At 28.3% G+C, this 26,648-nt stretch overlaps 1 protein-coding gene across 3 annotated transcripts in view; it reads left to right on the forward strand.

Moving 5' to 3' along the window:
- Positions 1-26,648, forward strand: part of LOC121117372 (uncharacterized) — a 220,788-nt gene that overhangs the window by 136,344 nt on the left and 57,796 nt on the right. For all 3 annotated transcript variants that reach the window (XM_071888142.1, XM_071888144.1, XM_040711785.2), the window contains one exon: positions 24,444-24,662. In XM_071888142.1, the coding sequence (XP_071744243.1) occupies positions 24,479-24,662 (184 nt within the window). In that variant the 5' untranslated portion in view covers positions 24,444-24,478. The remainder of the gene's footprint in view (positions 1-24,443; positions 24,663-26,648) is intronic.

Here is a 26,648-nt window from a genome sequence, read left to right on the forward strand (position 1 = left end):
GAGTCCATCAATTTAGTTAATAACAAAATAGAGTTTAACATCATCGTGCTTGCCAGATTTTGCAAAGCCGGGAGGGCCCCATGTTTTGATGTGATGTTCTACTACATGAACTGAGTAAGACTCAGCGAATATTTTATCATAGAAAACTTTACGGTATTGAAATTGAACCCGTGGTGCTTCTGCTAATTCTGAATTGACGCATAGATCATAAAATATACTTTCTTTTTGAACCAGTCAACATAATTTTGTGAAAATAAAGAAAATCCACTCCTAAAATTGAGTGCCCTCTGGATACGACGATAAATTTCCATTCGAAAGTACCAAGGTTTTCTATTTATTTCTGATAACTTCTACTGGACTCCGTCTATAAACAAAGATAGGTGGCATTTTCACACAAATGAAATCTTAACAATTCGTTGAGGATATAAGAGATACCTGGGCACCCTTATCAACAAGAAAATTAATTGAATTTATATTGTCTTTCATTAACACTAAATTTGATTGTCTATTTAATGCCTCGGTCCCAAGCAACCGAGGACTATTTAGTTTTTTTAAAACAATGAATTAAAATAGAAATCAGGGTCAATTGCATTCAATCCCAATTTTGAAGGATAATAACAGCCATTTTTATACTTTGCAGAGGTTGAAGACTTCGAAAATGATCTACTTAATCAACTTAGTCTCTTCTTAATCAAAGGTACAACAGTAGGAAAATCAAAGGGATCCTGGACAATAAAAATTGAAGTGTTTGTGACTTCCTTTGCTACCGTACACATATCTGCAATATTATTGTCGTAAGAGTTGATTGTGCTTTCAAGTATCACTGTTTTTCTTATTGCTTATTTGTGTCTCTTTTATCAAACTTTCACGTAAAAATCCCTCTAATATTTTTCATCCAGAAAACGTTCAACCTTATTTTTGATCTTTATGCTTGAGAGCCGGGAAGTATCAACCATCATGTCAGTGATTCTTTTTATCCTTTTGGAAGATGATAGCCCATATTGGACAAATATGGATTTCTTCACTTCCTCATAAGTGAGATTCTCCTCAGTAATAGGAATAATATTAAAAACCACACCCTCAATTCCGACACCATAACGCTTTATTTAACTTTGATATGACAAAATCTCCCTGAATGCAAAATAAATTTCAATTCTCTGGAAGAAGTTCTCAACATCTGAAGAACAGAGCATAGGAAGGCTGAGTTCCACAACGGCAATGGCTAAATTTACTTCTTCCGTTTTAATCGACCCTGCTTGTTTTGGGGAAGACACAGGTGGTGAAGTTTGGTTTTGGGGCATTTTTCGAATCACGTCGTTTCACCAATTTAAAGTATTTGTGGTTGAAATATTTACTAAGTATATACCATATTAATAATAAAACAAGAACACTAAAAAGGAGATGTGATCAACTTGATCAAGATCAAATTCCAACTAATATATTACATCTAGAAAAAATAAGACCTTATTTTAAAATAAGCTTAAACACATGAGTTTGTGGTTTCAAGAAGATTTAGTTTTTATTCCTATAGTAAAAACATAAATTTTTGTTTTTGATAATAATTTCTAGTGAATATTCATAAAAAAAAATGGATACTTTTAAATTACTCAAAAGTAATTATTCAAAATTAAAGTCTCTGATTGGCGAGGCATTTATTTAACCAAAGATGGAGGCCAAGACAAACAAAAAACAGGGCCATGACAATTCTTTCTGTCATTTAGGATCCGAAAATCATAATGAAGGAGATTATATATAAAAGAAGCGCTCGAAGCACTTTAACTTATAATTTATACAAGATGTCGGACAAAAAATTTGAACTTTTCTTGGAGATGTGGGATAGGGAGCTTCCTGTCAAACAACCCCTACAAAGAAATTGTTTGCGTAATTTAGGGTAATACAACATTCTGAATATTTCTTATGTATAATAGTCCAGACTCCATTTTTAATCCTTTTTACTGCGGCTATCTCATTAAGAACACTCCTTCCGAATTTTTTGTATCCTTACGATCTCTGGTTTATCTCTTTCATCTGCTTGAATTTATCCTCAATACATTGTATTATTCTGAGGCTCACAACTACTGTCTTCTTTTGGGAAAAGAGGAGTTTAATAAATAAAATAATCATCTTTGGCGATGGTGTTCGTTCTTCTTCATCTAGAGGTCAAATATAGCAAGCTCCAACTTTATCAAAATTTTAACCTTTCAGTCATTAAATGACATAAAGTTTTATTATCTATGGCCATCATAAATATTTTAAAAATAGTGAAGGTCCAAGGGAAAAAACTCAAGGGAATTGATAATTGTTTTTGAGCTTGAAAGCAAAACAGATGATGAGTGAGTTATTGCTAAAATGTTTATTTTTTTCCAAAATTTACTTCTTTTTGAATACCTTTTCCATTGAAACTACAAATTATACTTTTAAAATTTTGATTACATATAACAAGTGACATCTAATGAGCAAAAAAATACGCTCATTAGTATAAAAATATAACAAAAAGAAAACAAAAATAGAAAACAAACAATGCATGCAACATGATAACAAAATATTACCATTATTACAAGAATTGCAAATATTGTTTTTGGGTTTTACCACTTTTTGAATGTATACCCCTGATTAGTGTTAAACAAATTAATTATCTGCATCATTGGAATTGAATTTTGTTTATTAAATAAAGAAAAGTCTAACATAGATGACTTAAAGGAGAAATATAATTTATGACCTTAACGCCTGCAAAATGTTTTTCTAGTTAGTAATCTGGAGAGTGTTTTTATTTTGCAAAGCTGTTATTATTTTTATTGAATTTTTTAGCATAGAAAATATATAGCCAGCAAATATATACTGTCTTCATGAATGATAGCGAGTAACTCTGATGATTGGTTGGGGAATTATAACTGTATTTCTTGTTAGACTCACAGTAGAATTGAGATTCGATATCAGAGAAATTTCTCCCTAAATGCCCTTTCTATATAGGTAGTGGGATTTGTGTTTATTTCCTTACTTTCACAGCTCCAAGTAGCTAATCTAATAAAATTAATGAGAGCTAGCTGCTCTGTTATTTGTTTGATTTAAATGGACTACCACATTCATTTACTGTTTTTTAATTTTTCCAAAATGGAAGTCTATGTTTCTCAACACTATATTAACACACGGAATTTAATGGAAAGCACGTGTCTGTTGAGCAATAAAATTTATAATTTATTAATAATTAAGAATGCTGTGAAGTACATTGGTACTATTACTTAAATGTTTTTAAGTCCAAAAATTTAGTACTTATATTTAAGCGTTCATGTTACTCGAGTACGAATACTTGGTTTATAATGAAGTACGTATGAATACTTCAGTACTTTCGACAGAAAATTATTAAAAAGATTTTACTTTTTTTGTATAAAAACGTATTTAATAAGTATAAATATGTTCATCAATTGTAATATTTACTTGTAAGTAATAAATTTTGATATAAGGAGTCTTTGGCTCTGAACCTATTATCTATGTAGTTTGTCGGTTAAGAAATTTACAAGTGCTAATGATTTGTAGAAAAATGAAAACAGTTTCAATCTGACATTATAACATTAACAAGATATAATTATCAGCTTAAGATGATTAGATATGTCATCACAAATTCGTAAGGTAACTTCTAAGTTAATTTAAAATAATTTACTTACCCATAAAATGGGATTGAGACAAAAATATAAGTAAATAGTATTTGTACTTATATACATTGTATATACTTGTAAATTACTGAAATGCATCAAAGACATATGCCTAGTGCTTGTGCTTGACTTAAATATATTTAAATTAACTTTTTCACATACCTATTAACATACATATATCACTTATTAACTTTTAATTTTTTAAATCAATAATATTTTTTTAATAATTATACGACTGAAGTAAGATATCCAATATTAGCTTTTTGAAATAAATAAAAATTCAGTGTATTATCCTTTCAGCTGTTTTCATGAGTTGTCTTTTGTACAATTTAAAGCATCTGATTAAACGTATTATGAACATAAAAAGGATATTTCATAGAATTCTTATCTGGTATTAATTTATATAAATCAAAAAACTTTGTTTAGAGTTCTTTTCATTTAATACAAAGTCATTGATAAATATTGATAAAATTATCTATTCAACTTTTATTACAACTATTAATTAATATTCAAATAATAACATATTTAATGGTTATTAGCTTTAAAAAAAAGGCAACAATAGTAAATAAAAGATTTAAGGTACTGATAAAAGAACTACATAATGTCTTATAATAAAATGGTTTTTTTCATCAGGGTAGACGGGTGGGGGGCGTACCCCACCTATTATTAAGAATTACCAATTATCATATAACAGCCAAATATATATATTCTTTTTTTCTTAGTTATCCCCCCAAAACACACATTCGCTTTAAAAAAATGTGTGCATATCCTGTATTAAGGTTCTTGTGTTAACATTAGGGGAGGAAAAGGGTTATGGGATATTTTGGGGTTAACTACATTGAGAACTGATTAATGTTTCACTGATCAACATCTTCAGCATAGGTGTGCGTCCGCAAGGGGGGGGGGAGCTCTGTAGGACCTCTAAAACGAAGACATTTTGTTTTATACTAGAAAAATTTGGTAGAAAACATTTATGAGGAAATAGGGATTTAATTTTTTTTTATTTGGATTTTTATTTATTAAAAAGCAGGGTGTTTGGAGGTGGGCAAAAATTTTAATTTTTGAAATTAAAAAAAAAAAAAATTCTCAAAACCCAGCCCCCACATCACAAATTATAACTTTTTGCTTGTTATGGGTATTACTATAAATATTTACGAGTGAAAAATGGATGAAATAGTTCTGAATATTTTAGAAATTTAGTTTAGCATAATTTTGAGTGAATATCAACTAGGATTATGTAATAAAATTAATTTAATACTTGAGGTAATGTTTTACACCAATTCACTAACTACCTAAAAAAGGAATTGAACTACCGGAAGGTTAACTTAATAATGTTTTCTTTAGTAGATCATACATTTTATGTAATTTTTACATTCCTTTGTATTAAAGTAGCCATTAGGATTTCCACTAGGTAAGCAAGGAATCCCAGGCAAACAACATTGAATAAGTAATATATAACAGATAAATAAGTAAGGAAATGCTAACAGCAAAGGTCGTGCTATTAAACCACTAATGATTGACCGTGCCAATTACTTTTAATATATTATAAATAAATCATTATGAACTTGAAATGGACTAAAAAATATATAAAGACACCAACAGAGTTCTTAATAACTTGGATTTGTGTGCGAAGGTGCGATAATTAATATTGGACTCTACTTGTACTTGAAATAACCAACACTGTAAATTAGTAGGTGTTTAATTCTCCAAAACTAATTTATCAGATAACTCGAGTTCTAAAGATGATAAGGACATTACAAAGATGATTTTTGAATCTTTCAACATTTAGCTTTAAAATGGATTTATACCCTTTACCATTTGTTAATTCATTAAGTGCCTTAAAAAAGCTTTGAATCTTAAAAATAGTAAAGAAAAAAAAAGAAGTAAGGTTATAATTTTTGAAGAATCAGAGAATTTTAGGATTTTGTATGAGGGCTCATATTCTATTAAGTGTGCCATTTTTCAATCTTGGGTCACACACAAAAAAAAAATGATCTTGTTAGATTGTGTAACTAATTAACTGCTACTGAGAAAAACCTTTTTGACAACTATTTATAATCGTATTTTTTCACCTTTATATATTTTCCCCTCACACCTGTCTGTCTCTCTCTCCTTATTTGTTTTCTTTCGAATAAACCCAAGTAAATTATGTGTATTAAATACAGGATGGTAGAGAAAAATGCACAATTTTATAATGTATTATAAACATATTTGCCAAAAGAATCACAGTATCAAGAATAATTTTTACTCAATATCTTAAGGGGTATTCAAAATACATAAACATAGTTAATTCATTCAATATAAATTCCTTTGGTTTCAATACGAGTTCTTTAATTGCTCTATAAGGATTTACAAATTTTAGTGTTAGGTATTTGCGGATTTCCTTTCAATCAGACCCTACCAATAGCTATCAAGGCTGTATAGCAAGGTGCACTCTCTTGCTTGCAAACATAGTTCCCGTTAAGGTAATTAGCAGAAATCCAAAATATCACCACATATCCAAGAACCAAAAAATGCAACCTAAGGCCTAAATGTGGGTGCATAATGGTTTTATCTGACACCATTAATTCAAAAAATCTTATTTGGGCTTGATATTTTTGGTGGTACACCCTTGGGACTTTTTTCTTGATTTTGAAAGCCATTTTGGCGGTTGTTATACTTATCAATAAGGAAAATCTTTTCATGCTTGTGTTACTTTGGCCTGAAGCAAACTAACTACTCGTCATCTTCGAATATATTTACCAGACTTATGCAATCTAACTCTCGTTTGAATCCCCCTATAAATACTTCGGTATATTGATTGGTTTCCCCGCAAATACTGAAGGACTTATTAAAATCTTAATTAGTTTGTATTTTTCCCTTCTAAATACCTCAATATAGTATTGATAATCTTAACTACTTTTTGGTATGTAAACTTACTGCTTTATGCGATGGAATATGTTATAAAGTAGCATTTCAAATGCATAGCTAACTCACTAAGTAATATAATTTAAAGATTTTTTTTGTTTTTCCGAGATTATATCAAAAGCCCTATGTACATGTACACAATTAATTACAGTTTCTGTAATTAATTTACAAAATTATAGTTCCAATAGGGTAATCTTATTAAAGATTTTCATTCTTTTTATACTAGCAAAAGAAAAATTGAATTTATTCTATCCCATTGTTAAAAATAAGACAAAAAACATTTCTTAATATGGATAAAAATTATATATACTTCAGAAATTTCAGTAGGTATCTATTATGATCATCATATAACAAGTTGAATAAAATATAATGGATACAACATCCTTGCACATAAATAAGAAAGAGGAGGGAGAAAATATATTATCTAAATACTTAATTGAAAAAAAGTAATAAAACATACGATTCATTTATATAACAAAGGTTTAGGTATCTTTAAATTAAGGAAATAATGGTAGTGGGAGGTGGACTGACATTATAATGTAATGGAGTTTACATATTATTAATAGGGGAAATGGACATTTAAGAATTTAGTAACATAAGATATAAAATATATGAAAAAGCTACATTGAAGGAATATGTAATGAATTCATAAATCTATTTAAAAGGGCATTAGTATTCCTTATACTCCTTTAAGGACAATTGTGCATGATATACGAGGGTGGTCGGAAAAGTTTTTGAGCCCAATCTGAAGACAACCCCACTTTCAAATAAAAGATAGTAACATCTATCCAGCGTTTGTTGACTGTTACTCACCAACGTTTCACACATTTTGGAAGCATAGTTTTTATATAAAAAGTTATTTGAGTGAGTTGATATGAGTGTGAAAACGTTTTGTGAAAATGCACAAAATCGAAAATAAAGCTGTCCTTATTTTTTTTTGAAACTGTAACCTTGAAATTAGATTCAAACAATAGCAAACATATGTAAGAATATTGTGTTAAAATTTGACACGTCTATATCAATCCAACTTGGAGTAACTGAAAGAAAAACCCAAAAATATCTCGAAAACAATTATTTTGCAGAGAAAAACGGCGAGTACTATTTGGAAGATTACAGAGATGGAAAAATATCTGGGAGATGTACGTTGAGTTACATGGAGACTATGTTAAAAAATAAAATGTCTAGTATCTTTGTAAGATCGGAACCTTTTCAAACCTCCCACGTAATAACAATTAATTTCCTAATTTAGTTTATACTTTATAAAGAAAATTGTATAAGCAAACTACTTAAAGTTGATGCATTATAAATAAAAAAGGAGGGTTTAACTGCTCTCCATGTCAAAAATATACAGCAAATAACAGTAGTAGTATATTTTTATAAAATTTTAACCATTCAACATTACATACAAATTATATATTATAACAAATACTTATAAAAGCTGTAAGGGTTTACAACCATAAGCAAAACTTTGTCAAATTTTCACTAGAACTCGATATATATTACAATCAAGAACTTTAATTTTGTAACTACTCCAGAAAATGATTGATATTACTTGGTTAAAAATATTTCAAACTATTAAAACAGAAGTTAATGTCAAATGATGAAGAAGAATGATTCAAGAACCAATTAAATATCCATTTAGAGTATTGATTAGGGAATAGTCCTGTAAAAAGGGAATTGATAAAAATCAAGTTAGAAGAAGACCAAAACAAGCACTAAATAATTTGAAGGGGCTGTAAATTGAAAAAAAAAAAAAACACCAACACAGTATTTAATTTTTTTCTTTTGAAGCAAGTTTTTGTAATCTGTAGTTTAAGGGCGGTAAAATTTGTAATTATGATATTATAATAGTTCCCCTAAAGTTGACTTGATGAACTTTGAACTTAGTCCTACTACGAAAATATAGAGCAGTACAACAATATAAAAGAACGATGTTATGGACTAAGTAACATATAATTTAATTGTGGTGTTCATCCTTTATTTTGGTCATATCTCACATAATTGCCTCAAGAAAAAATATTCATCTTTCCTTTTTTTGTGATGAACGTCTTTTTGAAAAAAATGATTTTCATATTTTTCAATGTAATTGTTTTTATTAAAGAAAAATATTTTTTTTTTAAATTTCTAATAATGACAGTGTGAGGAAATATGAAATTATCTATAAGTCTTAAAAATCAATATTTAACATAAAAAGTATTACCTCTACAAACGAAGTACAATGTTTGTTGGTTAGTCACCAGGATTACGGTAAAAGTTACGAATCTATTTTGATCAAACTTGGTATGAAGATTATTTATGGTTACAGTAAGTGGGCATTAAATTTTGAGGGATAGGTAATACAAAATGTAAAAAATGCACAATGGACAATAACATTGGAGCAAATTGAATTTATGTGGAGGTTGTGCATTTTCTCGAGTACTCATTTAGTTCTCATTAGATTCTTAATCACGCACAAACATTCATTTTTTTTAAAAGTGAGTAAATGTAATACTATACAAATGTTTACTTATACTGAATCAGTGCAACTCCATTTAACCAATTAAAGTAACATAAAAAAAAAGGCAAAATTATTATTCGATATAAAACTAATCTTAATGCTAATTGATTATAAATTCTTCATTTACGTACCAAGTTTTATATGTCACATATATCATTTCTTATCCTAATAACTCCTAATTGAGTATTAGAAGATCATCAATCATCTATTCCTAATTATTTATCTTTCTAAATGACTTTTAAAATAAAGGAATTCCATTATACAAACTAATATAAATACATTATCTGTAAACCCATACATCAAATCTTTAACGTTATAATACATTTTAGGTATATTCATAATGTATGTAAATAAATTGAAATATAATAAGTAGTTTTAAGACATTTACTTTATCAGTTGTTAAAACTTCTTTTATGATTGAAATTAATTTAATCAAGAAATTAAGGAAAATAGTTAATTATACCAATAGGTTCTTATAATGAGTCTGACAAACATAAGGGCTGATATATTTACAATTTAGGCAGAATTGATTTATGTCTGTACTTATTATATATCAGTCCCTAATATGTATACCAATTCATGTGATTGTATCATTATAAATTTGTATTTATATATGCTATCGAAGGATCAATTTATTCATTATGTAGCTGATACAGATTTTTCTTAAATTCTTATTCAATTAATCCATCCAAGATAGAATGAACAGTAAAAAAATCCCCACTTTATCAGGAGTTTTACCTCCTATTAGTTTAACTTTATTCAAATATCACTGTTTTTCTATGGGAACACTTTTAATTATGTGTTGATAGATAAACATTCTGATTTCTTCGGGAGATTTTTTGTTACCCAAATATTATGGAATAAATTTAAAATAAATATCTACTATGACTTATTCAAATTTAATTATTTTTTGCGTAGTTCAAAGTTTTCCTAGTAATTTTGAGCGAATGCCTAGCACTAATAGTTATGTATGTATTTATTAAGTAAGATTTTATTATTAACGTAGTTATATAAGGAATTATAATTAATATATGGAATATATATTTGGTAAATCATTATATAAATATGTTAATCTAAAGTCAAACTGTTTAGAGTAGTTTAGAATTTTAAAAAAATAATTCATTACAGATTATGGTTCGTATTAAATATAATGTATTAATAATTAATTTGTAAATGTAAAATAATGTCATACAGTTAATCAATATTTCATAAAAAATATGCTGGTCTTTTTTCTGCACAACTTGGCGAATAAGCCTCGTCACTAACCTGCAGCTAATTTTCCGGAATTCTTCGTCCAAATGGCCTACTTTGCTGCCAATAGGCAGTCCTTACTGAGTCTAACAGCTGCCTAAGCTTCCCTCTTGAACATACTCTACAACAAAAAGTAAACGGGATTAAGAAAAAAGTGAGGATTAAGGCAAAATATTTTGACCCAAAAGTGTTAAAAATTGTTTTTGCCCTATTTTATTGTTTTATTTTTTGCTAATTTGGGGACCCTGTGCTAATGAATAAGTAATCATCTTAGTTTAATGCCGTTACAGTTAAAAAAACTCAAATTTTGGACTACCTATATATATATATATATATTGGTGAATTGTGTTTATTTAACATTCTGACAATATAAAGTAATCTCCTTTTTGACCATCCTCTCTCTAAAGAGACGATGATGGATAATTGGAAATTATTGGTTTTTATTTTTTTCATCTATATACAATATAATTATGTATACTATACATAAATTGTTAAGCACCTCATGCCTAGTATGTTCTTGCTTCTGAATCTATTAGAACTGCTGTGATAAACCAATTAGGGGGAATCTGTGGTGAAATAATCCTTTTTTAAAAAATTAATATGATGAAAGAAAAATGAACGACACTACAAACATTTTCTTTAATGATATGAGGTCAATAAAAAACACAACTCTTTCATTTTCTTCAAAAGCAGTTTGGCTGGTGGTTGTACAATGTACTATACATTCATACATAGAAGAAGTCGTATGTTTTTGAATTAATTATCAAGAATTTGGAAAGGGCTTATTCTATACTACTCATTTATTTTTGTGAGTGTGTTTCTATGGGTATTTAACCTCTTTTTTTGCGGGTGTGCTTCTAAATGCTTTCTTTTTTGTTTGATTTTATTACGTCTTGTTTATAGGGGTTTAATATCTCATTTCATGTTGAAATAATATCATTTAAAATAGAAAAACAATATCATTTAACTAGGAGGTCTGTTCATAAATTCTATCTATATATGTTATCTAGGTAGATTGTAGTGTTGAGAGACGGTCCGAGGCCCATTTCACAAGTTCGGTCTTGAATAATTCTTTCTAAAGTATTATTTTTTTCGGTTTGATTTTCAGTTATTTTTCTATAGACCGATGTTTTGGTGAAGACATAGATTTAAAGAAAATAAAAAACAATCAACGTTCTCCTAATAAAAAATCAATTAAAAAAATGTTAAATATCAAAATATGGCCATAATTACTCCCTTCCTCCCGTAAAAATTGAACCAAGTAAGAAACTGAAAATCAACATGGAAATTCTAAGAATTTGAAGAACATTTTCGAGTAACGTAGCTTAGCTGTCATAAAATTTCATTGGATGAATACAAGTAGCTATGAGACTATGGAACTAAATTCAATCAAACAATTAAAGAAAAATGATATTAGCTTTAGAAAAAATAAAAAAATAAAACACTTTTCATAATGTCAACCAGGGACATTGATAGCTTCCATCATTTAAAGGACTTAGCCTGAAAAATTATCAACATATAATTACAAATATAAATTGGTTGATTATACACATATATGTACTAATTATTTTTTATGAGGGGGAGCAGGGGCGGTGAGCCCCTTCATAAAAAGGGCTAGCGACACCACTGTTACTCACAACAATATATTTCAGCTTTACCCATATGTAACCATTGTCAACACAAAAATACACAAACTTTTTCCATTTAAAAAATCCTTACACTGTCATGTGTTTATTTTTTATCCCATTTGAATAAGATATGCTATATAAAATCACAGTTTTTTATGCATTTATTCTGTTATGTTTAGACAAAACTATACTTAATTAGTAACCATTAACGTGTACTTGTTTCTTGTAAGGAATTATATTTAGACTCTCTACATGAAATAAGAAACATAAAAGTATTTATTTTTTGTCATCTCTATTACTTATGTACATAATACTGCAGAGAGCATAGATTATTCTCATTATGTTCATTAGGAGTCACGGTTTGTAACTTTATACTAGTAAATAATAATATATTCTTGTGTGGGTGCCTTCTTTTAATCAAAATTAATTTATTATACATATCTTCAACTCATCTTTGTCTAATTATATATGCATTTTTATATATATAATACAGTCAAACCTGATCTAATAGTCAATTGATTTAAGCGTGTTGCTGCACTAAGCGGCCAAACCCATTTCTCAAGCTGCATTTGATGTAAAACAGATATAAAAACTAGTGTCAATTTTAAAAATATCATAAAATGTGGTACTCCAAAAAATGTAATATACAGTTTTTGTAGTCCAAATTGATAAATAGGTAAAAAAGTGTTTCTCATTTGGCATAAATGAATTCTGGAAGTATATTTGATAATAATATATGTACACCACACTTGGTATAAAAAAATATTGTAGTTGTAAAAATTAAGAAATAAATAAAAATTTATACGAGTACTACATGGTACAAAAAGAGTATATTATTTATTTACTTGCGACATCTTGTCGAAAATATACTTCAGATAACCATACATAAATTCATAAAAATCCTGTATTTGATTCAACTCAATAATTTAAAAGCAACAACCCTCAAAATATTACTTTTCCATTATCAAATCAAAACTGTTGAGTACAATATATAAAAGGAGTGATTGGCTATAGACCTATAGAGCCTTTGTTAATAAGTTAATTAATAAAATATGTATACCTACATACACATAAATGATTTTACTTACATTTCTGTCTTTCCCTCTGTCTCTATCTGAGAATGAATGTGTTCCCCTTATTATCAGACATTTATTTCATTTCTATTTTTTATCCACCATTTTCAACTTTTGAATTGTTTCATGATACTAAACCTGGTTTAATAGGTCACTTACACAAAACAGTCATTTTATGAGTTTTCCATACTTGACCGATTTATATAGATTTGATTGTATCTAAATTTCTACATTTATATAGAATATCTTAGTAAATATGTAAATCAGTCTATATTTAACTCAAGTCTTTAAGATACCAAAGATACTACTTTTTTTCAAATTAAGAATTATTTCAAAAAATAAATATAAAATAGTGTTTAAAAATAAGGGGAGAGCAATTACCATAAAAATATTTTTTTTCATTCAATCTTTTCCAATATAAATTTGACCTAAGTTTTTTTCTTTTTTGTTAATAATGCCATTTATTTAATTATAATAGCCATCTATATATACTTACACAAACACTACCTATCTTAAAATTACATTAAATTGCTATTCATATTTTATTTACAATAATTAATCAAATCATAACCATTACTCATCTACTCATCAAAGAATAAAAATAAGATAACAGAAAAAAAAGAGTTAGTTCTACAGAAGATGCTGATAAGTTTTATTATTCCTTTACAATTTTAAACCCACCATCGCTCCTTTACCGTCAAAAACAACAACAACAAAAAATGCATCTTCACTAGCCTTTCCAAACCTTTATGGATATCTGACCTGGAAGACCTTGCACCTTATGTTAAAAAGAGCACCCTCGAGATGATTGCTCCAATCTTAAATCCATCATTGGCCCAAGTTTTAGTGGCCACCAGCCAATAATATTTTATAGTTCAATACTGTAAGCATCTCAGATCAATGCATTAATTAGAGTCCTTACATGAGTGATGTATTTGCAATAATAGAATGGATGAATTTGACAAATGTTTAACCCCTCAGATAGGCATACATGATCCTCAATTAGTAATATAATTTAATTCAATGCAATATCACTCCTAAAAGATACAAAAAAATTAATTCATTGACGACGTCATTAATAGTTTTTTTCCCCTCATTTTCATCATATTAAAATATCTATTTTTAAGAAAGGCACAATTGGTTTGTTTTATCGTTGTTTATTTGGATTTTAGTTTGCTTATATAGAACGCAAAATGACTTTTTTTTTAAATGTGTCTTTTTGCAATTAGTAAATTCATCTAATACATCACCATTAAGATTGTCCTTAAATTGGGATTGAGGCTCTGTAGTAATAATTAGGCCGTATAAAATTAATATTTATTTCATCTGATTATAAAAATTACTCTAGGATACGGGTTTTAAATAGCTAATAACACTGTACAACAGCAAACATAGTACAAAAACAGTACATATATGCTCTATTTAATAGAATTTGATACTCTGATTCCAAATATGGCCGTATTTTTTCTCTACTAGCCTCGTGTCTTCAGAAAAAGGCAATATTTTTATTTTATTTTTAAGGTTAAAAGGTTTTGTAAGCGCTTGGTCTTGAAGATAAAGATACTTTATATAAATATATTTTAAAGTCCAATGTTGAAAATTCTAAAACTATTTTTTAAATGTATATATGATGCTTATAACTCGAGTTATCATTGTTTAAAGTTGAAAATAGGTGCTTTTGATTCAGAAGCTCATTGCTTTAAGACGAATACATTCAAAAAAATTAAAAGTATCTCATTGTATAGCTGAAAGTCTGAACTTTAATAAAAAAACCTCCCCAAAAACGCTCTATATTGTTGTCAATTCGATATAAGGTCACGATAATATTTCAAGGATAAAACTTATTTTTGAATTGATCTCATAAGAAAAGTCCATAGAGATAGACACATAGACTAGCATAGAAGAAAATGAAAAAAAGTGGTAGACACAAAGAGAGGGGAAAAGAAGGTGGTAATCATTGTGAAACTGGGATCCCCAAATTCAGCATCGGTGTTCATCAATGGAGAGGAATGAGAGTGAGGGAAGGAATTCCTGGCATTGAAATACCCTCTAAACTGCCCCTGGCAGTTTTTTTTTCTGAGGACTCCCTTGAATGTTCGTCCTTTGAAATCCCCGAATTACTAAATGTGTATATCTATGGATTTTTTTAAGGATATCCATGAGGGTCCATAAGGATCAATCTGTAAAGAAAAAAATGTTTAAAATTATTTATTTTTTAGATTGGTGACCTTTCTTTTTTTATTAATGCTCTTAATTGGGGAAGAATGGAATATTTATCGTAATAAATATGTTAATTAAATTATGAGCTTCACTTTAAGGTAATGCTTTACTTGTAGTATCCTCTCCCTAGACATTTGCTTAGTTCTGCCTAATATAGAAAATAAAACTTACATATATAGAGGCATTATTATATAAATATGTTTTTATTTTTTAATACATCTTTATGATGTTGTTGTTGCGTTGAAAATATAACAATAAAATAAATACGTAGAATAACGAAGTCATACTCATACAAAAATTAAACTTTCATTATAGTTTTTTTTTATGGTCACACAATATTTTTGTATTTTTAATTAAAAAAATGTAAAGTCATTCTAAATATGTTATATAAACCTGCAAAAAAGATTATCTTGATTTCATTTAACATTAAAATAAAGTTAATTAAATAATATGATTTATATTATTGTACAAATTTGTTATTTATTTTTGTTGTTAAGATCTGAGATAAAAGAGGGTTATTATATCAAATTATTAATTATTTTGAAAGGTTATTTTTTTTTGCCTTAGAAACTTTTTCCTTTAACTACTGTTTTTCTTTTAAAAGTTCATTTGTTTAAATATTGTATTTTGTATGAAGTTTTAATTCGCAATTTATGCCTATATATATAATTAAAGATATTATGTATATTAAAGGGCCTTTTAAGTACTTTCATGTATTATATAAATGTTTTTCTGTCTAAAAATTTTTTTTTTAAACATTTATTTTTTTGTACAAAGAGATTAAGTTACTTAAAATTTCAGATAATAATTTTTAATTTTCGTCCAACATCTACCTATATTATAACATTGTAAAATAAAATTTGTTTTTTTTACAAAATGACCTTAAATAGCTCATCTTCACCGATTAGTGTGAATGAAGCTTTTAAGGTGTTTTTTACTTACAACGGTCATGATTATTTACATACTATATATCAGTTATAGTTATGCTATACCGGGTGGTCTATTAAAATTTTATAAAACACTTTTAATTTAAATTCAACAAAATATAATTTGGTATTTAAGAATATAACTTCAACCAAATTAATACTATGAATAAATCTGTGTCTGAGATCTTTTAATCATTAATGTACCCACCGTTAGCAGCAATGATGGCTTCCTGGCGGTGGCGGAAGGCCTGGCTCCCGCTGAGTTTGTAATACTCTGACATGGTTTTCCATGTCTAGGTGACAGTGTTTTTGAGGGCCTCACTGTTTGGATGACGGACATTGCAGTCTTTCCCCTCAACATGTACCCAAAAGATGTAGTCGAGGGGGTTGGCATTAAGGCTGTAGGTGGGCCAAAAGTGTTAAAAAAGAGTTTAAAGCAATTCTGTAGACTCATTCAAAACTAATTAAAAGGAATCTTACAACAGAAAATATGGGTTTCTTTCATTGGCGGTGTCAAATTGTGGCTTCTCCTCCCTCAAAAAGCTCTTTCACACACTTTTGGATAACTCTCTGGTCAATCCTGTGTGATCTCTTGCATATACCCTCATGGACTTGAGGGGATTGGCCTATGCTGTTTTCCTTAACTCCTTCGAGTTCAGTTTACCTTTTTCACAGAGCTCCTTTTCCTTTCCAAAGTTTTTCACTTGCTTACGGTGTAGACGGTAGTCCTGGAGACGTCCAACTACTTGGAGTGCGCGATTGGAAATTCCTCCATCACGTTCAAGTGTCATTTTATCAACTTGTAGATTAGCTAGAGAGCTCAGGTTTGTTTTGTTTTGAATCTAATTGTTTATTTTTTAATATATCGAAATATAAATTAATTTCAATCACTCAACCTTCATTAATTATTAAATGAGCAAGTGTTCAAAATTCAATAAATTTATTTATGGAATTACCCATATATAAAATACTTTAAGTTATATTGAACAAATTCAGTTGATAAAATGAGATAAATTATTATCAAATTCGTCTAAATGATGCCGTGTACAATGTACATTTCCCCGACATTGTTACCATTGCCCAAGAGAGCTTCAATATGTTCACGGTCAATTTTTGCTTCTAACTTAACTTAGAAAACTTGGTTGCCTATAATTGAATTATCATATGATTGTTCCGTTATAGTCAATAAAACCTTTCATAAATGGTTTTTTAACTTATTAATAGCTTTTGATTTCTTTTGTCATCGGGGTCAGATCCCAAAAGCAAAAAATACTGCAATTAGTAGCATCTAAGAGTTTTTGCTTCTCTAGATAGATCCTAAAATATGGTAGTAGAATTTTAAATCCGTTAATAATAGTAATCTGGTTCCACTTAATGTGACATTATTTGAAAGATATATTTAATTTCTTTTGAATGAAGTACGAATGGGCCTTGTATGCTTTAAGGTTTTCAAAAAATTACCAATTTACGTAGGCAGGTAAATGGTTCGGTTTTTAAAAAAAAAGTGCTGTTGTGGCGTTTCAAAATTTTAGACTTTTTTAAGGGCCTATTAAATGAACTGATACGGAAAGGGTGGGACAGATTTTATGTCAAGGACCGATACATCCATATTGTTCGGATGATTGTCTTCTTTTTAAGAGCTTTGTCAGGTATTTCAATATATTGTGTTCTTTGCCACAATAGAATACTCAATCAAAGTCGTTGGTTTTTGAATTTCATGAATAGAGGTCATTGATACATACATATTTTAAACTAACATTTATCAATAAGCTTACAAAAAAGGGTATTGATGTGCATTGTGTAAAGAAAACCCTATTCAAAGCATTTTAATTGTAAAAAGAAAGATAATACAAACATAAATCTACGATAAAGGTTTTATTTATACATACTAAATTACTACATATATACTATGAAATCTCTTAGGACTAAAAAAAACAACTTTTTTTTATTTATAAAGTTGAAATTATTATACGTTGAGAGTTTCTTGTTGAATAATACTTATTTCTCTCTCTTCATTTTGTGGAATAAAGTTACTTACATTTAATCCTTAGTGTAATATTCTAAAAATATGATGAGGGTTGAAAGCAATATGTAGACAAAAAATATAAATCCTAAGGGAAATAACGATACCCTTTTAAGAAAATCCAAACCCATTTGAAATGTTTTTCAAGTTCTACGTACGGAAAGTGTGCAAAAGAAATCATTTGTGTCGGAATGGGTCAGATATATGTATAGTGAATAATCATAAATCCAAGCAATTTAGTATAAGAAAGGATTTCTAAAGGCAAGTAATAATAATTTTCTTCTTCTTCCCCTTTTTGCCTTAAACATACCTAGTGTACACACATATAGAAGGCTTAGATTATCTTAACTTCCTTCTTTATTTTACCTTCGTGAAAGAATTCTTGTGTTACTCAAAGCAATTTTTACTTTTTTTTTTGGTACTTTTTGAAACACATTTACTCTGTCAGACAAATAAGATACAAATGGAAATCTTCAATGTATATACTTTTTGTGTAAGTTTATTTACACACATGAATGAATTCTGTTTCGTATTATTATCAAGGTAATAGATAAAGTCCAGAAAAAATTGATATAAATAATCCCACTACAATATATTTATACAAAAGAAATAACCTTTATACAAACCCCACATATGAATAAGAAGCATGAGTGAGAAAATTTTTATTATTATATTTACTTGTTAATAATAATAATAATAATGGAAAAAAAACTCATTGAAAATAAAAATATACCTAGAGAGAAAAATTATCTTATATTTGAATAAGGCTTTTTTGCATGCAAAAAGATATTTTCTCCAAGAGCAAAAAAAAAAAAAAAACTTCAACAACTTAGGTAATTGCAATTTTTTATTTTTCATTTATATTTCTTTAACAATATGAAAAAAGTAATGATTTATTTTTTCTCAAGAGCTAAAGAGCAAAAAAAAAACAACCTCAAGACCTAACAGGAACAACAGCACCAAATCAATAAGCATAATTTCTCGCTTCAAGGCCTTTTTCATGTTTAATGATACCATAGGTTTTCATAATATGTTGATTAATTTTGAACATCAAACCGTAATGTAATGTAATATGATATAATTATTTATTGTATTTCTGACTCAACCTTTCATCTCCGCCGCAAAAAAAGAAAAAAAAAAAAAAATCACCGAAACTTTTGAATTGTTCTTTATTTCAGCTTTATCAAACCAGTGTTTTTTTAGAACATTGCTGTGCCGTGAGGGACTGTCCGGTATGCAAAAGAAATTAGTGAAAAGGGGAAAGAATAAACGAAAAAAATACAAAAAACTTATAAAAATGCTACAAGGCTTAAGAAGAGATACTTTAAATTCCAAATGAATAATTAACTGGTAAAATAATAAAACTTAGTTTAAAAACAATTACTCATTAATATTTGTCAAATGGATGTAGGAATCTAATGTCCCATTGGATGTCGAGAAAACTAAATCACAAAATAAATAAATATTTAATTCTTTCTTATACATGACTTACTGTTTAGACCGATTCAAGGAACTTGAACCCAGAAGTTGGCAAAAATGTTTGAGAGAAGCTCAGGTGAAAACTTGAAACTGATCTTCCTTTAAAATTTGCTATGAGGAAAATGGAAATACAAAATTTCTTAAGAATGACTTAAGTGTCCTTATCTTTAGTCATGATAAATTATGAGCACTGTGGAGTCAAAGAATAATCTCTGGAACAACAGAAACCGGTTTCTATCATGGTCTAGGTCAACAACCATTTACTCTGAAGCTAATCAGACAGAAAATTATTATCTCATGTTTCCCAGAATATCTTCTATGAAAAAAAAAAAAAAGTTTTGTTATCTTTTCAAAAAACAATACTCTATTTAATAGTAGGGATATTCAAAACCTCACAAAATTTAATTATAGTTCTACAAATTCACAATTTTAATAAAATGCAAATTTGTAGAGCATGGGGAGAAGGATGTAGCACAATTCGTTGTACTTTTGATTCGAAGATTTTTTTCTTCACATATGCTGACTTTTATATTATTAGGGGGGATTAAAATGTATAACTTTTCAAGGGAGTTAAATATTCAAAATTTATAATAGCATTAGAGCTGAGAGTTTATTATAACTATATTTAAATAAATACATTATTATATATTCAAAATAAATTATATCAAAGTTAGGAAGAAATTCTTCTTTGAGATAGAAATGTTATAACTACAACAATTTAAAATATAATTAATATATATATATGAATAGTACCAAGTGTTTTTCCTTTTCTCTTTATTAATAAAAACCCTGTATTCATATTTATATATATAACACATTGGCTAAAAAGTTCCAAGGGTAACAAAGAAAACACGTTTTTTTGGTTCAAAATTGACTTTTTTCAAATTATCATTATTTTTTTCATAGAGAAGAGTTCCCATGACACTTTTCAAGCCATAGCTTAGCTTGAACGGTACTTTTTCCCATCTAGAAACAGTGTAAAGTTAAAATATTAAATTGATGATCCATTGTTTTGGAAATAACAAAAGTAACGTCACACTTAGCACAATAACTCACTAACTAAACAAAAAAAATTAATAAAATTTTCACAGCTGTCTTTTGCAGGCTGCAACTAACTGAAAATGTGGTGATTTTAATAAAAAAAAATAGCTTATCTATGTTTGAAGCTCAAGACTTTTCAGTTCGTGAACTATCAAAAAGGTGAACCGATCAGCCTAAAATTTAGCGAATAAATATTTAAATATGTTTCTAATATACTGCATAAATAAAGTTTGTTCTATTGTAATTCTCATACATATAATATACTCGCAAATTAAGTTGTAAAAAAAAAAAATTTCACTCTTCACTAAAATGCTTTTTAATGCTAAACAACAAAATATAGACACATTTTTATTAGATGTATGCAAAAAAACCAAAACATAAATAAACAATATCAATATATAGAGTGGTTTTTTATTCTTCTTTTAAATCAAGCACTTTGTCATGTCTTGTCGTCTCCTATTTGCCATTGATGGCCGCTTCTGTTCGATCGCCGACTTCAAACGATTCAGTTGTTCACAGTAGAGGTCAAAGTTGAGTAGGGAGAAATCGCTTGAACCACTGTAATGCAACACGAACTCCTAGAGTTTCGGCCTCGTATACATCTTAAATTTTCTTGATCGCTTTCGAAGAGCTTTTCCCTTTCAGGTAGTAAAAATGTAAAATATGGCAAATTTCTTGCTTTGAGTTCTCCATACTCGACACACAGTAATTTACAACTAAAATGTCTAAGTACAATACTGTCTTAATTACAATGCCGTATCGTTTAATCCTATTTGACCAAAAATTGTAAAATATAAGCTGATCAAGAGAAATATCTTATCATTTTCCTTCAAAAAAATATGATATTAATTGTTGTATAGAAATATACATATTTACATTAAAAGCTAGTTCTTATAAATCTAATAATATGTTATTGTATGACCCAAGCCCCCTTTTTTTTGTTGACACAGTTAAAAAAACCATCAATACAATAAGGGACATTTGTTTAAGGCTTTCTAAATGTTCTAAGATCGTATAGATAAAAACCTCAGGCTTTTGGACTCTCGAATTCTGTATTTCAATTATTGTAATACATATTCCATTCTATTGAACTATGACTATTTTTATTAAAGAAACTATAAATACTACAGTATTACCTTACTCACCTTGTAAATAATATGCACTATAATTGATGAAAAGGAAAATGGTATTTAACATATGTACAATGTGCATACATTTAAATGATGCATTTTTACAAGAAAACAACTTTTGCTAAAATTTGGTATGGTATGTGGTATTATTGTATGGAAGCCACCTTGGTAATGAAATTATGTACCTGCAGCTATATCCAATTCTGATTTTTGAGGTCTTAAAGATGAAGCAATTATCATCTTGATGATGTTTTGATTAATAATATTTTAAAGCAAAGCACTGATACGGAAGTATAATACAACATTAAAAATCTATTAGTAAATTAAATAAGATATATGCTATACTCTTTCCAGAAATACAAAAAGTAAGTTGTCTCCTTTTTCCTCTTTTATGAGCTTTATTTAGCAAAAATATACATCAAAGATAAATAACATCATCAAATTTTAAATTAAGAATAAAAACATAAATAAACTTTCTAGTTTAAAATTATTTCTCTAAATTATAACCCACCATCCCATTTGTATACCTTTGAAACATAGAAAACCAGAAAACAAAATTTCTTAAGAAATATGCAAACATTGAGAGAGCTAAAACAAATACCTACTACTGGTTAAAATTACCTTCTAAAATAAAAAATAAACATACGTAACTCAGTCACAACCAAAAAACTCAAGTTAAAGAACGTCTATAATAATAACAAAAGACCCAAAAGACGCTGCTCATCTCATTGTATACTTTTCTGGCATCTATCTATTATAATCTTTAGATTATGATAATATTTGACCGACGAATAAGGAAAATATTGAATCAAATTGGAGGCGTAGTTCTACTAGAACTACGCAAGGAAAAATCGACATATCTTGATGCAGATGAAATAATTACCTTCCTAATTTTCATAAATCGCAGTTAATTGCAATAATTTTTTTTGATCTTACAATTTTCAAGGTTGATGGTCTTTTATTTTTTTAAACTTTAATTATATGAAGCCCCATATAATTTAAAAAAAAACAACAACAACTCTAGAGCGGAGTTGCAATGGCATTAAGAGTGTTTTCTTAAAATTATGACTTCATTTATTTAAAATAAAACATACTAGCGCAAACACGCAATCATAAAGATAGCCAATGAAAAGTAAAAAGTGTTTAATTTATATTTAGTTTGTTAATGTTAAAATTCTTAACTTAAACGATCTACCATAAGCCCCTACTTTAAAAAAAACAACTTTGGGATACGGGAATCGATCTTGTTTTATGAAAAAAAATCAACTTATTAGCGAAAATACAAAATCGCCCTCCAGAGTCCCGTAATCTGAATAAAACATACTCCTACGCACGTAACTAAATTGTGAGCAACTTTTGTTGTGTGTTGAAAGTCTGTATTTGTCTCCCCTTTTTGAAGTTTTTATCATTGTTTTTCTTAGCGGAGCCTACCTCAAACATACACATAAATTATTATAATACCAAATAAGGATAAAAGGTTTCAGAGAATATACTCCTTTTATCAGAAAGTATAATACATTAAAAAAAATATATATATATACATGGAGTTATTATTTCAATCCACAGTTTTTTGTAAGCTTATAAGTGTTCTTTTTTTCTATGGTTAAAATGAAAAAAAACCTTAAGAACTTAGGTCATGGTATACAAAAATAATAAAAAAATATAATATCGTGGCATTGTATTTAATTTTTTGGGATAAATAATAATTTTTGAATAAATAATAGATAGATGGTGAGGAAAAGAGAAATAAATGTCGTGACTACGATTATGATGTAATGCTATTTATTTGAAGAAGGAATGTATAATTGATGTAATGATGCATACATAAATGCTTGGCTTTGATCTTCACTATTGTCATATTGTATATTTTATAGTTGACATGTTAATGTACATTGTTATATAAATGCTTGTGTATATCCTTAAAAATGCTATAATTTTGGTAAATTAAATCTGCATTTACGTTAATGAAGGACATAGTATGTCATTATCAAATGAATAAAAACAATAAATCCTCTTCTTCACATGTAATATGCCTTAATGTGATACAAATAGTACGAAAAACTACCTTTAATTTATGTTTGAATCTTAAGCAAAAAAAGAAAGAGATAAAAAAACCCAAAATCAATTGACAATAGGTCAATAACTCATCCCAATATGTTTTCATTGTTCGATAATTGTTGTGAGTTATTCAACATTCTACAGAACTGATTCCATTTCAACAATATTAAAAGTAATAGTAGGGGGAGGGGGAAGCATATATATTGAAAGCTGATAGTAAAATAGAGAGTCATTTTTTGTGTTAGTGAAGTAACTCCTTAATAAATTAGTATGGGTACAACTTATTTGACGAATTATGAATAAGAATATTTTTATTATAATAGATTATATGTACTTAAATACAAAAAAAGACAGAAAAGTTCATATAATACGTGAAACCACTGTTCAAGGAGCTGAAACATATTTTTTAAAGCCTGCATCTATTTCCTATGTTAATTTTTGAAGATGTGTTGTCATTATACAAACTAATCCCTAGGGGTTATATTACTATTATTTATATATACCTATGTCATTTTCCAATTCACAACATTAAATATAATCTTTCTTTCCTTTGCTTTAAGATTCATCTCTGGGCTACGAACAACCAGGAATTAAAATGCGATCCTTTCACTGGATCTGGGCTGCACTTACACTTGTCTCTGGAACAGAGTATGGTGCGCCCAGATGCAAAATCTATGAATTTGAATGTCGTGGTGGAAGTAAATGTATTTCTGGAGAGTTATTTTGTGATGGAAGGGATCAATGTGGAGATCGTTCCGATGAACCACTAGGATGTACACGTAAGTTGAATCTACGTAATTTTTAATTGAATTTAGAATATTTTTTCTTGGGAAATGATCGAAAAGTTTATTGGTTTAACAAATTCCTTTAATCTCTGTAAATCTATTATTCATAATTACCTTTCAACCGAGGAAGGTGTAAGTATATTATGAAATAAAAAATTAAAATTAAGTTAATAAATTGATAGATTTACTGATTTTTAAAAATACATAATTATTTTGTAAATGAATTCGATGCAATTCAGTTATATAAAAAAATAACATGAACTTATAAATATAATAGAAAATGTTGAGTATTAAAAGAGTTATATTCAAATTGAATCAAGTTAACGTCCGTATAGAGAATAATTACATAAATATGAAAAAATTATATACTTATTTTACGACATGAATTAAGAATGGATTATTCAGTAAGGGAACTCGTATTACTGTTTTGTAGTGTGATGAGATCAACACCAACTCGAGCTATGGAAATCATGCTCAATGTTGAACCTTTACACCTTAAAACGACGTAGAAGCAACCCGTAGAACAATAGAAAAATACATTAGTATAACCTGGATCCCTACAAATAAACCCCAAGGAGGGGCTGGGCTGATGCAAGAAGAGTTGAAAGCAATTTTAAATATCTTTAAAGCACCAATAGAGGATACTGTGAAAAAAAAGGCATAATATTTCACTTGAAATAGAAAAGCCAGGATGAACTATTTTAAATGCATTACGTGCTCTTAATAATATGGAAAGGCTCATTCAAATGCCTATTAAAAATTTCCTGGACAGTTCAGTTGCTCCTAGTTCTATAGCTAAAAATGAAAGCTTCTTCACAGGTCAAGAAGTTAGGTTGAAAGAAGAAATAAAGTGTTTGAAAAGGAATATGACAATAACTTGGATGAAAGGTCATAAGGATGGTACTGGAAATGAATATGCTGATACGCTTGCCAAGAATGACGGAACTATTCTTAAAGAATCTGAAGTTGAAGTTCCCAAAATGACAGTTTTGTCCGAGATTAATAAGTACATAAGGAAACATGGAAACAGAAATGGATAGAAGACACAAATTCAAAATTCTTTTGAATGGGCTTAGTTCAAAATGGAAACTTTTTACCAACAAGAGAGCATCAATAAAAATTATTATTCGCTTCATTACAGGCCATATTCTAAACATTATGTAAATGGTAGAAAATATATCATGCAGATTGTGTGGAGGTACAACTGAGACTCCAATTCATTTATGGGTAGATTATGATGCCTTAGAGAGTTTAAGGAGAGAAATATGCAAAAACATTTTCTCCACATTGAAGACATTAAGTTTACTGGCTATTTTAATGACGTTTTTTCTATTGGTGTTGTTATTTTAATAGACTTTTTTAGGGCCATGTTTAAGTTTTATATATTTTTGTTGTATAAGATGTGAGTTTAGTAGAAAATATTCACAGTCTTAAGGATATATGTTAGACGGGTTGCCATATTTAATTGGGGTTTTCGTAGCTTTAGGGGAATGTGGCTATCCCCCTTACGTCCCCTAAAGGCGTGAAATAGTAAAAAAAAATTAAACAGAAAAAATATTTTAAATTTTCATGTTCCATACTAGTAATACTTAACGGGTTAATTACAAACCTAATAATAATAGTTTTTTCTGGCATTTGGAAAGTTGACTTCCCTCTTTTCACCTCAAGAAGAACTCATTTAGAATCAAGTTCATTACGATGAAAGTTAATCCCAGAGTAAATTAACTGCGAGGAAAGTTAATACCAAAACAAGTTCATCCCGATGAAAATTCATCCAAAACAAAACATATATTTGGAATATATTTAAATGAACAAAATCAACTTTGACTTAGTATTTTATTCCATTATTTTATACAAAGATTTCATCACTCAATAATTTATTCATTATTTTAATAAAGAAGTTCCTAATTTAAATAAGAACTTATTTTTAATGAAAAGCATTGTTTAACCCTCAACTTCCGTTTGCAACAAATGTTACAT

The sequence above is a fragment of the Lepeophtheirus salmonis genome, chromosome 1 (assembly GCF_016086655.4).
Source record: "Lepeophtheirus salmonis chromosome 1, UVic_Lsal_1.4, whole genome shotgun sequence".
Taxonomy (NCBI): domain Eukaryota; kingdom Metazoa; phylum Arthropoda; class Copepoda; order Siphonostomatoida; family Caligidae; genus Lepeophtheirus; species Lepeophtheirus salmonis.